This window comes from Myotis brandtii, unplaced genomic scaffold, assembly GCF_000412655.1.
Source record: "Myotis brandtii unplaced genomic scaffold, ASM41265v1 scaffold1293, whole genome shotgun sequence".
Classification (NCBI taxonomy): domain Eukaryota; kingdom Metazoa; phylum Chordata; class Mammalia; order Chiroptera; family Vespertilionidae; genus Myotis; species Myotis brandtii.
In genome coordinates, this window is record NW_005354564.1 from 12,133 (window position 1) to 27,295 (window position 15,163).

At 40.4% G+C, this 15,163-nt stretch overlaps 2 protein-coding genes across 2 annotated transcripts; both read right to left on the bottom strand.

Moving 5' to 3' along the window:
• Positions 1–3,573: 3,573 nt before the first annotated feature.
• LOC102246279 (olfactory receptor 1J4) lies at positions 3,574–4,515 on the bottom strand. The gene has a single exon (XM_005859722.1). The coding sequence runs from the start codon at positions 4,513–4,515 to the stop codon at positions 3,574–3,576; it is 942 nt and encodes a 313-aa protein (XP_005859784.1).
• A 5,075-nt stretch (positions 4,516–9,590) lies between these two features.
• Positions 9,591–10,554, bottom strand: LOC102245663 (olfactory receptor 1J1). Its single transcript, XM_005859720.1, has one exon. It carries the CDS (start codon positions 10,530–10,532, stop codon positions 9,591–9,593), a length of 942 nt encoding a protein of 313 aa, XP_005859782.1. The 5' UTR covers positions 10,533–10,554.
• Positions 10,555–15,163: the final 4,609 nt, after the last annotated feature.

The following is a 15,163-nucleotide window of genomic DNA, read 5'->3' on the forward strand; positions in this document are numbered from 1 at the left end:
ATATTTTTGATATTTATTTTATATATTTAAATGCCATTTAACAAAGAAAAATCAACCAAAAAATGAGTTCGTGTGTCACCTCTGACACACGTGTCATAGGTTCGCCATCACTGCCCTAGGGTTTTCTTGTTTCTAAATTCCTGGGCCTCTGGTTCTTGTTAGGTCAGGGAGGATACCTGAGGTCAAAATTCCCTTTTCCCCACCAGGCTAGGGTTTGATTTGTCTACATTTCTCTACCTACTGCCATAACTAACCTGAAGCCATCAGTCAGACATCCCCTGAGGGCTCTCTGACTGTGAGAGGACTCAGGCCGGGCTGAGGGACCCCCGAGTGCACAAATTTCATGCACGGGCCTCTAGTGTCAATATGAAGTAAGAAAATACATAATTAAGTTAATAGTTAAAGGATAAAAAATATATCATGCAAACACTAATTTAAAAAATCTTTAGTGGCAACATTAATATTAAACAAATTAGATTTAATAGCAAAGAATATTGCCAGGGAAAAGGCCATCATTTCATGATGATAAAACAGTAAATTCATGAAGAGAGCATACAAATTCTAAGCATATGAGCACCTAATAACAGGTTTGAATAAAAAGAGAAGCACAATCTGATGGAACTGTAAGAAGAAATACACAAATTTATAATTATAACAGAAGATTTCAGTATTCCTCCCTCAATAATAAAAAAGACTAGAGAGGAATTATTAATAATATAAAAAACTTAAGCAACACTATCAACAAACTTGTCCTAATTGACATTTCTAGAACATTATTCCCAACAATAGCAGAATATACATTTTTAAGTGTATATGTAATGTTTACCAAGAGGAACCATATGTTGGGCCACTAAACAAGTTTTACTAAGTTTTAAAGGATTCAAATAATACAAAGTGTGCTTTCTGACCAAGAATTAATAAAGAATATCAGGTGAAAATATTCAAATATTTAGAAATGAAATTATATACTAAACAAACCATAAGTCAAGAGGAAAAAGTCAAAGGAAATTTAGAAATACTTTCAGCTAATGGAAAATGGAACAGAATATATAAAAATTTGTGAGATAAACCAACAGAAATGCTTAGGCTTAGAGGGATATTTATAGGACTAAATGCCTGTAACAGAAAACAACAAAGGTCTCATATCAGTTTTCTAAGATTTTACCTTATAGAAACTAGAAAAAGAAGAGCAAACTAAATTCAAAGTAAGCAAATATAATAATACTAGAGGCCCGGTGCACAAAATTCATGCATGGAGGGGGGAAGGGGGAGTCCCTCAGCCCGGCCTGCACCCTCTCCAATCTGGGACCCCTCGGTAGATGTCTGACTGCCTCTCGCAATCTGGAACCGCTGGCTCCTAACCTCTCGCCTGCCTGCCTGCCTGATCACCCCTAACCCCCTCTGCCTGCCTTATTGCCCCTAACCACCTCTGCCTGCCTGCCTGATCACCCCTAACTGCTCCCCAGCTGGCCTGATCATCCCTAACTGCCTCTGCCTCACCCTGCACCTGGGACCCAGGATTCCCTCCTCCAGCTGGCCGCAGGCATCCACAACCCGGGCTGGCTTTGCCTTGGGCTGGCTGCAGCTGCAGGGGATTGTGGGTGGGCAGCATCACCCAGGCCTCAGCCACAGGTGCCTGGCACCCCAGGGTGTGCGGCTTGTCCCTCTCCTGGGCCGCAGCCTGGCTGGTCCCCATTCCTCTCTCACGAGCTCATTTGTGCCTGGCTGGTCCCCATTCCCCTCTCCCCAGTGTTGAGTGTCTGAGCAGTTAAGGTGTGACTGCGTGTGGGCGTGATGGCATGAGGGCATGACGACCATTTGCATATTAGCTCTTTATTATATAGGATAGTGGAAATAATAAAGAGGAAAGCAGAAATCAATAAAATAGAAAATAGAAAGGCAATACATAATACCAATAAAACTAAAAGTTGGTTCTTTCATAAAAATTATGAAATTGATAAACCAGACTAATCAAAGAAAAAAAAAAGACACAAATTACTGTCAGAAATAAGGGGAGGGAGGGCAGGCTTACAAAAACATCTGAGGCAACTTTTCAGGGTGACTTGAGGATATGTTCATTGTCTTGATTGTGGTGATGGCTTAGCATGGATATATGTACTAGTAAGTAAAAAATTTACCAAATTTTAAATGTGTGCAGTTTATGGTATGTCAATTATCTATATCCTACCTAATAATAGACAAACAGGGATTTATTAAAAATAAAAGAAATAAGAAAGAAGCAGGTCCCCTCAGATAACGGAAGCATTTCCATTGAGACCACTTTCTCATTATCTTAACTAACACAATTTCAAACCAGGGAAGCCTTTCCGCACAAATGTATTTCACAGCAGAATTTAACATAGAAATATTATTTTTCTCCATCTTTATTTTTCAGAGCAGATTCCTTTGGCAGAGTAAGCTTTTCCCACCCAGTCACCATCCAAATGACTGGAGATGAGAGTTACATCTGCCCTATTCCATTGCTTCCGCAAGGGATGATTCCTTATGTTTGGTCCACATTGCATCGTCTACAGGGCTCCCAAGGATATAAAGTTATTTCAGTTATTTGCAAAGTTTTGGCAGAATTTTCCTCCATATCGATTATCTATAGCAATCCCCAGTGAAGGTGTAGATGTTTATTTTCAGGACATGCATCTTGATTCAGTTACATGTGTTGCTCTTAATCGCTTAATTTAAATGTTCTCACCCTCAGCCTCACATAAGAGTCATCTGGGAGAAGTTTTGTATTGTGTTTAGATTTTAGGAAACCATAAGAAGCATTTAATCAGTCAGCTGCTCCATTCAGTAAGCCAGCATTCTGAATTTCCTTACCTTAAACTTTGGAGTTAAATTAAGATTCCTAGATCTGGAAAAACATGTTTGACAAATTGAGGGTGGAACTAAGGAGCCCATTGCTGAAATATGGATTATGATTAATTCTTACGCAGCCATTTCAAGTGTTCTAATTATCTACACCACTGAGTTACACAAGTATTGATACAAACTCATATAAGATGTCCACATAAACACTACAAAAGTTTCCAAACCACATCACATTAGACACTTTCCATATTCTTCAACTTCAAGAATGAGAGGATACAGCTTGTAAGAATGCCTAACAAATTCAAACACCAAATACATTTGCAGTCAACATTTCTTTTACCTTAAAGAGGAAACATGTGTCAAAGCAAGATTTTCTTGTCTATTCATTAATATAAGGAAATACTGCAATTTTAAAGGATGATTTCTACTCCTGACTTAAAAGAAATTGGGTCCTTTAAAGACAACTGAGATAATGGTGCTGTTGTATGTATCAGATCCCAAGGCTTATGGAAGCATAAGGAGACAAAAAATAAAAAGCTAAAGCAAAAAGAAGTTGGTTCAAAGAGCACAGTTGGTGAGTCTGTGCCTGGAGGAAGCCACGGGGTTCATGGGAAGCAAACAGTAATAACAGTCAAAACAAGTAACCGAAACCTGGAGCTGAGATGGATGTGTCAGTAGCAAGGATAATCCCCTGCATAGTTTTCCACAGTGACTTTTGGTGAACTAACAACTGAGAAGGTGAGGTAATTGTCACTTGGAGAAAAGGATCTCCCTCCTGAAAAGTTTCCCCAGAGCCCCCTTCATGTCTCTGTTCCTCAGGCTATAGATGAAGGGGTTCAGCATGGGGGTCACCACTGTGTACATCACTGAGGCAATTATATCTTTGTCATTGGAGTTGTTTGATGATGGGAAAATGTATAGAACCACAATTGGCCCGTAGAATAGAAACACCACGGAGAGGTGGGAGCCACAGGTGGACAAGGCTTTGCAGATCCCTTTGGTAGAGGGGACCCTCAGGATGGAGACCCCAATGCGGACATAAGAGGCCAGGATGCCAGTCAGTGGTGTGATGATACCCAGTGCCCCCACAGTGAAGATGACCAACTCATTGATGGAGATGTCAGAGCAGGACAATTTGAGCAGAGCTGCAAGATCACAAAAGAAATGAGGGATAGTGTTATCAGCACAGAAGGACAGCCTGGCCAGGCTGAGAGTGTGGGACATTGCACTGCTACATGAAAATAACCAGGATACAGCCACTAGTGAGGTACACAGTTTTTTCCCCATGATGGTGGTGTAGTGGAGAGGGTGACAGATGGCCACGTACCTGTCATATGCCATCACTCCAAGGAGAAGGTTATCAATACAACCAAAAAATATGAAGAAATACATCTGTGTTACACACTCTGCGTAGGGGATGGATTGATCCTGAGTCTGCATGTTCATGAGCATCTTAGGGACAGTGACAGATGAAAAGCAGACATCAGTGAAGGCCAAGTGGCTGAGGAAGAAGTACATGGGCGTGTGCAGGCGAGAGTCCAGCCTGATGAGCAGGATGATGAGCAGCAGGTTGCGCACCGTGGTCAGGTACATGCCCAGGAACAGGGTGAAGAACACGCCCTGCTGCCCTGGCGGGATGGGGAGCCCTAGGAGGAGGAACTGGGACACGCTGCTGTGGTTCTCAGGCCTCATGCTCCTCCTCTCTCTTCTGGGGATGAAAGGGCAGTGAAAAATGTCAGAGACTTGGAAAGAGTGATTATAGCCACCACAGTAGGGTCTCTTACTTTCTCCTGGAGAAAAAGAATAACTTCTTGAATACGTATCATCAGCTAGCTCTGCCAAAGCGAGCAACAACCCTCAATGCCAAACATGGTTTCTTTCAAATTGTATGCATGCATATAAGCATAACCAATGGACACAGACACTAGGGGGGTGAGGGCATGTGCTGGGGAGAAAGGAGACATATGTAATACTATATGTAATACTTGAAACAATAAAATAAAATTTAAAAAATAAAATAAACAAGGAAAAAAAGGAAACATTAAGACCAGGTCCAGCATAAAAGAGGCACGCCTTAAGTGAAAGTTTGTGTGTGTGTGTGTGTGTGTGTGTGTGTGTGTGTGTGTTTAAAAAGCAACCAGACTGAATTTTTTCCCTCATTTTTCTCCCGTCTATGACAAACACCCCCCACCCCCGCCAAAATCCAGCTTTAAAGCCATTTTGCAATGGTTGTGATTTCCAAATTAAATACCTTGTAATTAAAAAAAAAGAAACCAGAACAAATTCATTCTACTTATTATTTTACTCAAACAGGTTCCTGGCACTATGCTACCTAATTGAGGATGTAAGAATAAATGGGACACACAGGACCTCTTTCCTTGGCCCCCTGACCCTCTGGGCACACCTGACCGAGGACTGAATAAAGGTCAGGCTCTGCAGCCAGATTCCTTATGCTGCGAGTGAGTCTGGCCTCACCGCTTTTCTGGGTGGATGACTCGAGGAGCTGATTCTCTTGGCCTTATGTTGTGCCACAGTTTGTGAAGATACCAATGTCACACATTCCTAGAGTTAATAAGTGGGTTCTAATTCAAGACACATCAATATATAAGAACAGTGTCCTGTATAAAATAAACATACACAATTTTAGCCATTATTTTTATGACATGCTAACTTTCCAAATAAAGCCAAGATCAAATGCAGGAATTTAATTTAACAGCATAATGAGATGGTCAGCACACTCTTCTGATCTATATCAGGGCTATGAGTTCTGATACCTTGTGCTTCGTGCTGTTTCCTGAGTCCTCACTTTCGGTGCAGGAAATCCAGGATTAAAGTAAAGAGAGCAAACCTTTGTTGTTCGAAGACTTTTACAGACTTTCATATCTGTTCACCAGCTTCAAAACAGTGGGCAGGAGATCTCCTTTTACCATCAGAAAGAGACCTCAGAGGGAGGCAGCCCCAAGTCCCTGAGTAGAGCAGCAACCAATTGGGATAATTGCCTAACTTCCTCCTGGCCCCTTGGGAAGGAACATGTTTAGGGGCCAGAGGAGCTGAGCTGTACCTGGAGTCCCAGGAGAAAGTGTCAAAGCACTTTACCTCGGGCCTCTGGTCAAGTCTCTGGATGGGAAGCAGGAGGTTCCCAGTTGCTGGTGGCCTCTGCATCACAATTTCAGCTTCTCTGCACAGCAGTGTATGGGCTTCAGCAGGCTCACAAAACAATACACAGACCTCTGTTCCAACACAGAGCCCCTTCAAATGTACTGGTCTCCCCATCCTCTGTGGGGTCCTATAGGGTAGGGTCTGGACCTTGTTCAGGGGCAATAGGATTGAGTCTGTAGGCTCTGGGAGAAAGACTCTGGGCTCCGTCCCCTTACTAAGAGAGCATGTCTGAGAGATTTATCAAAGATCTCTGAGACTTGGGTCCTTCAAAGTGGAAATAATAATAATAATAATAATAATAATAATAATAATCCTTCAAAGTGGAAATAATAATAATACTCTTCAGATGAGCTGAGGGATGATTAAATGAGCACATAATGTAAGCTTAATAAATGTTCAGGGTTATTGTCAATATCTCTGTAACACCAGGCATCAGCTATGGCTGAAATAGGCACTTGGTAATGTTGAATGATTCATTTGTTCATTCATTGACACATTCTCTTAAATAATTATTAAGGTTCTCACAAAAGTAAGACAGTGATATATACTCTGGAGACACAGCAGTGAATAAAACAAACAGAAATTCCTCTTGGAGAGCACACATTCAAGCAGGGGGAGCAGAAAACAAGTTTTAATTAAAAATATGGTAGGTAAATGGCAAAAGTGTTGGGGTACAACAAAACCAGGTTTGGAGCTCTGTATCCATGGATCTATTTCTGTTTCTTTCGTTTGTATTTATATTGTTCTTTAGATTCCACATATAAGTGAAAATCATTTGGTATTTGTCTTTCTCTGACTTATTTCACTTTAGTATAATAATCTCTAGGTCCATCTTTGCTGTCACAAATGGTACAATTTCATTCTTTTTAATGGCTGAGTGATATTCCAGTGTGTGTGTGTGTGTGTGTGTATAATAGCTTTTTTATCCACTTGTCTATTGATGGGCCCTTGTGTTGCTTTCATAGCTTGATTATTGTAAATAACACTGCAAGGAACATAGTGGTGTATATATTCTTCTGAATTTGTATTTTGGGTTCCTTCAGATATATACCCAGAAGGGGAATTGCTGGCTCATAAGAAAATTCCATTTTTAATTTTTGGAGAGAAACAATAACAACATTAAGTATGCTCATGTTATTCCTCTATTGAATAACTTCTAGTGGGTTCCCAAATCACTCAGACTGAAAACCAAAAACTCTGCTATGGTGATCAATTTGGTGTTAACTTGGCTAGACTACAGTATCCAGATATTTGGTCAAACATATTCTAGATGTTTCCATGAAGATTGTTTTTGAGATGGGATTAACAATGCAATTAGCAAACTCTGAATAAAGTAGATTGGCCTCCAGAATGTCGGTGGGCCTCATATGATCAATTGAGGGTCTTAAGAAAAAAACTGATTCCCCTTCCCTTCCCTTCCCTCTTTCTCTCTTTCCACACATACCCCTATTGGATCTATTTATCTGGAGAACCTTGGCTAATACACCTACTATGACTGTAAGTACCCTACAAATATGGTCTCCTGATACCTCTAAACTTATCATCTACTATCCCTCCCCCACTCAGCCTTGTCCAGCTTCAGAGGCCCCCTTAATGTTCCTGCAATGGACCAGGCACCATCTCACCTCAGAGTATTTCAAGTTGCTGATTTTCGTGCTTGGAATGCTTTTCCTTAGATATGCCCATGGCTCACTTACCGGTCCTCACTAATGTCTTTGCTTGGGTGTTACTTCTCCAATGAGCTCTACTTGAGCCACACAATGTAAATTAAAAACCCTGACCACAGCACTCTGATTCCCCCCCTTTTTCAATTGCAGTTGACATTCAATGTTATATTCATTTCAGGTGTACAGCTTAGTAGTTAGACATTTATATAACTTACAAAATGGTCCTCCTGAGAAGTCCAGTACCCGTTGACACCATACATAGATTTTACAATATTATTGACCGCATTCCCTAAGATGTACTTTATATCCTGTGACTATTCTATAACTACCAATTAATACTTCTTAATACTTCACCTTTTTCAGCCATCCTCTCACCCCCTCCCATCTGGCAAACATCAGTTTGTTCTCTGTATCTATGAGTTTACTTCTGTTTTGTTTGTTCGTTTATTCTCTCTTTTTTTTAGATTCTACATATAAGTAAAATCATATGGTATTTGTCCTTTCCTGTCTGACTTATTTCACTCTGCACAATACCCTCTAGATCCACCCACGTTGTTGCAGATGGAAATATTTCATTTTTTGATAGGCATTTTGCTCCCCCTTTCTATGCTTCCTTTATTCATGGCAGTTTTTACCTACAAACAAAACTTAGAATTTATTTCTTTATTTCAGATTCAGACCCATCTCGTGTAGAGCTGAGATTCCAGTAAGGAAACAATGACAATAAAGGGAATTAGTAAAGCTATGATGTGTTAGAAGATTAAAAACTGCTCTGGAGAAAGAGGAACATGAAGAGTGGGGTCAAGAGGGTTGGAATATACATCCTACGTGGGGATGGGGTGTCTTTAAAAAAACCTGATATTGCAGAACTTAGACAATCACCTGGCATATCATAGTCATGCAGTAAATGTTTTTATATGCGTGAATTATAAATTCATGCATTTAGCTTTTCCCTATTAGAAGTGGGAGCTCTCAGTTTGGGAATAAGACGACAATCATTTCACGGACTAACCTTAATCAGACAGAGATAGCCTATTCTCACCACAGAAATCCAACTCAGAGGCAAACATTGCAGTCTTCCTAGAATGTGGTCCCTGGTTTAGTTCTTGTCACAGGCAGAATCAAATTAAAGTTTATTTAGGTTTTAGAAAAACATCAAAAGCACTTTATTAACTACTACATTAAAAGGTATAGCATTCCAGGCTTTATTAAACAAAACATTAGAAACTTTACTGAATATCTGTAGCTTTGGAAAACAATAGATAAGAGAGAGGAAATGAGGTGATTTATATCTCATTTACTCCAACAGACAGAAACTGTGAATTATAATTAAAAGCCATATTGCCTAATGTTGAGGTTTTTTCTAATCTATGAAAACAATATTTCACAAAACGTAAACTGGCTCTGATTCAGGGTCCAATTGTTCATTTCATTATAGACAAAGTGAGTACCATAAACAGACAAAAGAATTCTGACCAGGTGTCACCTAAGTCACCTAAGAGTTAGAAAATCAGGGCCTGAGAAGGTACAGCCATATTTCACACCTTAATTTAGCCTGAAGCCAAACTGGTTTTATCTTTTAAAAGGATGCATAACATGCCAGTGTCATTTTCCTTTTGAGAAAGATGGTTGGTTTTTTGTGATCTTAGCAAGTCTTTAATGTCTCTTCAGGAAGATAAGCTAATAGCGCAAGCTATTTAGAAAGATCAATCCAAGCCTGACTAATCAAGAGTTTGAAAACTACAGGATGAGTGTGTGTTGTGGGCAGTGCCATATTTTGATCATGAGAGAATAAATGGACAGAAGATATGACTAAATTGAAAGGGATTAGATCCAATAAGATCCGTGGGGAGGATGCTAGAGACATGGGCGGTCAACACACCATTTTACAGGATTTTCGACAAGGTCAATGTGTGAAATAAGAACACGATCAGATAATTCTCACTTGGCAACAAGGACACTGTTTCTGAAAAGAATCCCCAGAGCCAATTTCATGTCTTTGTTTCTCAGGCTATAGATGAAGGGGTTCAGCATGGGGGTCACCACTGTATACATCAGAGAGGCAATCATGTCTTTGTCATTGGAGTTGTTTGACGAGGAGGAAAAGTACAGAACCACAATTGTTCCATAGAAGAGAGACACCACACACAGATGGGAGCCACAGGTGGACAAGGCTTTGCAGATCCCTTTGGTAGAGGGGACCCTCAGGATGGAGGCTGCAATGTGGCCATAGGAGGTCAGGATGCCACTCAATGGAAAAATGACAACTACAGCCCCTGCGGTGAATATGACCAGCTCATTGACAGAGGTGTTTGAACAAGACAGCTTGAGTAGAATAGGGAGGCTACAGAAAAAGTGCGGAATGACGTTGTCAGCACAGAAGGATAGCCGGACCAAGAGGAGGGTGTGCAACAGGGCACTGCTACAGGAGAGAATCCAGGAGCCAGCCACCAATAGCACACATAGCCCCTCCCTCATGATGATGGTGTAGTGTAGAGGGTGACAAATGGCCACGTACCTGTCATATGCCATCACTGCCAGAAGGAGATTATCAACACAACCAAAAAGTATATAAAAATACATCTGTGAAATACACCCTGGGTAGGAAATGTGAAGGTGCTGAGCCTGCATGTTCATGAGCATCTTAGGGACAGTGACAGATGAGAAGGAGACATCAGAGAAGGCCAAGTGGCTGAGGAAGAAGTACATGGGCGTGTGCAGGCGAGAGTCCAGCCTGATGAGCAGGATGATGAGCAGGTTGCCCAGCACCGTGGTCAGGTACATGCCCAGGAACAGGGTGAAGAACACGCCCTGCTGCCCTGGCGGGATGGGGAGCCCCAGGAGGAGGAACTGGGACACGCTGCTCTGGTTCTCAGGCCTCATGCTGCTCTTCTGTCTGCTGGGGATGAAGTAGGTTTGGGAGTCTCAGGAACCTAGAAAGGACAACCAGGACCATCCACAATTGCATGAGCCAATTCCTCAAGATCTCATACTGTCATTTTTCTGGGAAAACCATTAATTTTTAATTTAAGTACTATCACATTAATTTCTCACACCTATGCATGTATGAATCTTCCCTCTAATTCAATCTGGCTCCAGGAAAACATTGAACCACAAAATAGTCAACAAGACCTCACCACACAGAAGCAAGAGGGGGTTCACCATTTTATTATACAATTACTTTTTTTTCTTTAGCCCCGCCCTAAACAATTACTTTTAACATCAAGTCTATGTTGGGACCTCTACTAAGGACTGAGATGCAGCAGAGACAAGAGAAGCAACGTGCCCACTTCTATGAATTTACATCTTTTTTATTTTTTACTTTTAATTTCTTTATTGATTAAGGTATTACATATGTGTCCTTATGAGTTTACATCTTGATGAGCATGGAGGGATAATTTCTACATCAGGCCAGAGCCTAACCATAATAATTCACTGTGACAGAAACAGAAGATGAACCCTGGAAAAATGGTGTCAGTTTTTTGTGCCTTAAAGTAACATAAGACTCTAGTGCTCAGTTGGCATTTTGGAGCATTGTCACCCTCCTCCTATGAACCTGCTGAGTCCCATTACACTCAGCTTTAAACTCAGGGACATTCTGGAAATGGGTGGCTATTGAAAGACACTTGATGCCAGAATAGCTCCAAAACAGAATAGTCCACAAACTATCTTTCATATTAATGCTGAACATTTAGATGAACCTTTGGGTACCAGCTACAGACTTTACCTACATTTCCTAATTAAGTCCACATGTCAGCCTTACATTCCCAAATTTTAAAACCTTATCACAGCTGGTCTAAGAATTTGTATTCTTTGACCTATTTTAGTTTTTAAGAAATATAAACATAAATGACACAAATTCTGTAGGCACATAGCAGTACAGCAGGGACAGAATGGCGCACAAATACGTGTGTGTATATTAGTATCTATTACATATGTGATATGTAATGTTTATAACTTGACATATGTGTATTACCATTTTCTATAAATTAAAAATCACCAATTATTAGCTACTTCATGGGGGTTCAGTCTAATATGTCTGTGTGATCAGAAACCGTGCTCTTAACTGTTACACAGGGAAACTTCCTTTTTTTGCTTAAGATCCAAGCGCGGTGTATCATTTTAGAGCTGTGAGGACTCAGAGTTGTCCAAAAACTTTTTATTCCCTTTACTAGATAATTTTATTCCTTCATATTTATTTACTTTCCAACTGAAAAAAAATTATCAAATACATTAAGGTCTATTTATGCAATAGCTATTTACTGATGGCCTCTGTGAGATTCACAAAACTTGATTTATTTTTTCCATTTTATAGATGGGAAAGAGAGACCAATGTTTTATATACCTTCCCCGGGTCTCATCACTATTTAATGGTAATTCTGCCCAATACCTTCACACTCATGATGCCTGGAGTTTATGGTTGTTTTGTTTGTTTGTTTCCCTGGGATGTTTAGTAAAAATAAAGAAGAGGTTAGAAAATCCTGAGTAACTCAGTCACACTCAGGTAAATAAAAATGATAGAAGATCCATTTCAAGAAACATGGTGTTGCTTAGAATTTGAGTATCTTAGATAATGGTGCCCCAGAAGGACACTTCAGAAAATACTTGAGTCATGTATGCAGATCATACACACACACACACACACACACACTGCTGATTTGAGGATTTCAATGAACTGTGATCATGTTCCCATCCTAAGGGAAGGATACCCAATTTGGGGTTCAGCTCATAAACATTCATATACATATACACAATTAATAATTAACACATAAAGGTGGACATACACAACATACAATGGTGCACCAGTTACCCCAAAACACACATGCACATCAACACACCTGCTTCATAACACACCTGGTAAACCTCAACTCACCACATATATGTAACTCAAACACTACACACAATTCACCAAAAACACACAAGTTCACAAACAATTCAAAAATCTTGCAAGAAACACACAACACAACACATATGCACACCCAGCCACACTCACTACAACAAACAGTGTACAGTCTCCTATTAATTAGAGGCAGCCTGTCCCCCTTCTGATCATCCCCTTCCTGGGGATGGCAGTCAGTATGGGGCAGTTAAGCCTACTCAGTCATAGGCACAGTCATTAAACCACCACCAACACTCATGCATGTGGATACACACAGATGGTGACATACACACAGAGAAAATCAAATAACACACCTTCCAGCTCTCACACATGAGTGTCTCACCCACAGGCACAGCTCACATGTGCATCACAACACACTGTTGAGCAGAGGTCTGAGCCTCTCTAACCTGACCTTGGTTCCTTGTGAGATCAGCAACTTCTTGTCCAGCAGCAGAAACAATAGTCTCACTCCTGGTGCTCAGCTGTGATGCCAGTATTCACAGTCACAGACATGAATCAGGAGTCCCCAACCACATGCCAAGAGGCTGATAACTTGGTCTACATGCACTAAAACAAGACTGAATCAGATTCATAGTACATACACACATGCAACTATTAAACAGTATGTACACAAGCATACACAATACATACACACACACATTGGTGGACTCAGTCTCACACATGAGCCCACTAGCACACAGGCAGATCCATCACCAAGGGCAGATTTCCAGCTCCTCTCACCTGGGCTCATCACTGGTGAGTTCAGACACCTTCTGCTGCAAATTATCGCCCATCTCCTTCAGGAGACCTAATATCCAGACACACAGAAGAAATATCTGGGGACTTGGCACTTCTACAGACTTTCATTTTCCTTATCCAACTCCAGAGAAATGAGTCCACAATTGACACTTAAGTGCTAATGAAAGACTACAGCCAAGTCCCCAAGCTTGTGGCTGATTTCTGACTGCCCTTTGGGAGCTGTGTGTCCAAGGGTAAGAGGGACTGGAGTCCTAGGGGACAGTGTCCCTGATTCCAGTCATGCCCTGGACTGCTTTGTTCTTGGGCATTGTTCCAGCTGGGGAGAAGGATTTTTCAACTTTTTATTTTGATATTATTTTAAAGATATAGAAAAGATGTAATAATGATATTAAGAATTCAGCCATATTCCCTAATGGTTAACATTTTACTATGTTTACCTTCTGTGTATGTATATGTATGTATGTATGTATGCATGTTTGTATGTATATTTCAGGCTTAGATTTATAGCTGATATACAACAGTGCATATTATCAGAAGGCATATGGTAATGTTTCCAATAGCTAGTGTTATTATCCTTTTTAAACAAATTTTCAAATTTTATTTATTTTTTATTGTTGAAAGTATTGCATATGTCCCCTTTCCCCTCTCCATTAACCCTTCTAGCCCACCCACACTCCCCATCCTGGACTTTTACCACACTACTGTCTGTGGTGGATTATGCATATATACATAGAAGTTCTTGGGTTGATCTCTTCCCAACTTAGCCACAGGCTTGGGGACTTGGTTGCAGTCTCTCATTAGTAGTTAAGTGTTATCATAGTACATACACATATGCAACTATCAAACAGTATGTACACAAGCATACACAATACATATACACACACACACATTGGTGGACTCAGAATCTCACACATGAACCCACTAGCACACAGGCAGATCCATCACCAAGTGCAGATTTCCAGCTCCTCTCACCTGGGCTCATCACTGGTGAGTTCAGACACTTTCTGCTCCACACTGTAGCCCATCTCCTCAGGAGACCTAATGTCCTGACACACAAAAGCAATATCTGTGGCCTTGGCACTTCTACTGACTTTCCTTTTCCTTAACCAGCTCCAGAGAAATGAGTCCACCCACCATCACCTTCCCTCAGAGATTTTACAGTGTGTGCTAGGCTTCTATGTCCCTGGATTTATTTTATTACATTCCACATAGGAGTGAGATTATGTGATACTTATCTTTCTCTGACTGGCTTATTTCTCTTAGCATTATTACTCTTCAGGTCCATCCATGCTGTTGCAAATGGTGAGAGTTCCTTCTTTTTCTTTTAAATTATTTCCTTTTTATTGTTTTTTTTTAATGACAGTGACAATAATTCCTACACATTAAAAATATCTACACAGCTTATGTTTTCTTTCTTTTTTTGTATTTGCCTACTGATTTTGCCTTAAAATATTTAGAGTTCAACATATTACCTTTATATTTTATGGAAGAGTTCCTATTTATATCTAAACCTCAATCTTTACCACTTGTTTAGCTCTACTTCTATGCAGAAGACAATCTTTGGGGTCTGAGGTATTTTCTTTTTTTAAATTCTTTATTGCTTAAAGTATTATATATAGTATTACATATGTCTACTTTTTTCTTCATTAACCTCTCCCTGGCTACCCCAACCCCCAGCACATACCCTCAACCCCCTAGTATCTGTGTCCATTGGTAGTGCTTATATGCATGCATATAAGTCCTCTTTGATTGATTTCTTACCCCGACCCCTGCCTTCCATCTGAAGTTTGATGGTTTGTTCAATGCTTCTCTGTCTCTGGATCTATTTTTGTTCATCAGTTTATGTTGTTCATTAGATTCCATGAATGAGTGAGAT

Excerpts from the sequence above, each read along its gene's own strand:
- LOC102246279 (XM_005859722.1), bottom strand. The coding sequence starts at position 4,515 with ATGAGGCCTGAGAACCACAGCAGCGTGTCCCAGTTCCTCCTCCTAGGG.
- LOC102245663 (XM_005859720.1), bottom strand. The coding sequence starts at position 10,532 with ATGAGGCCTGAGAACCAGAGCAGCGTGTCCCAGTTCCTCCTCCTGGGG.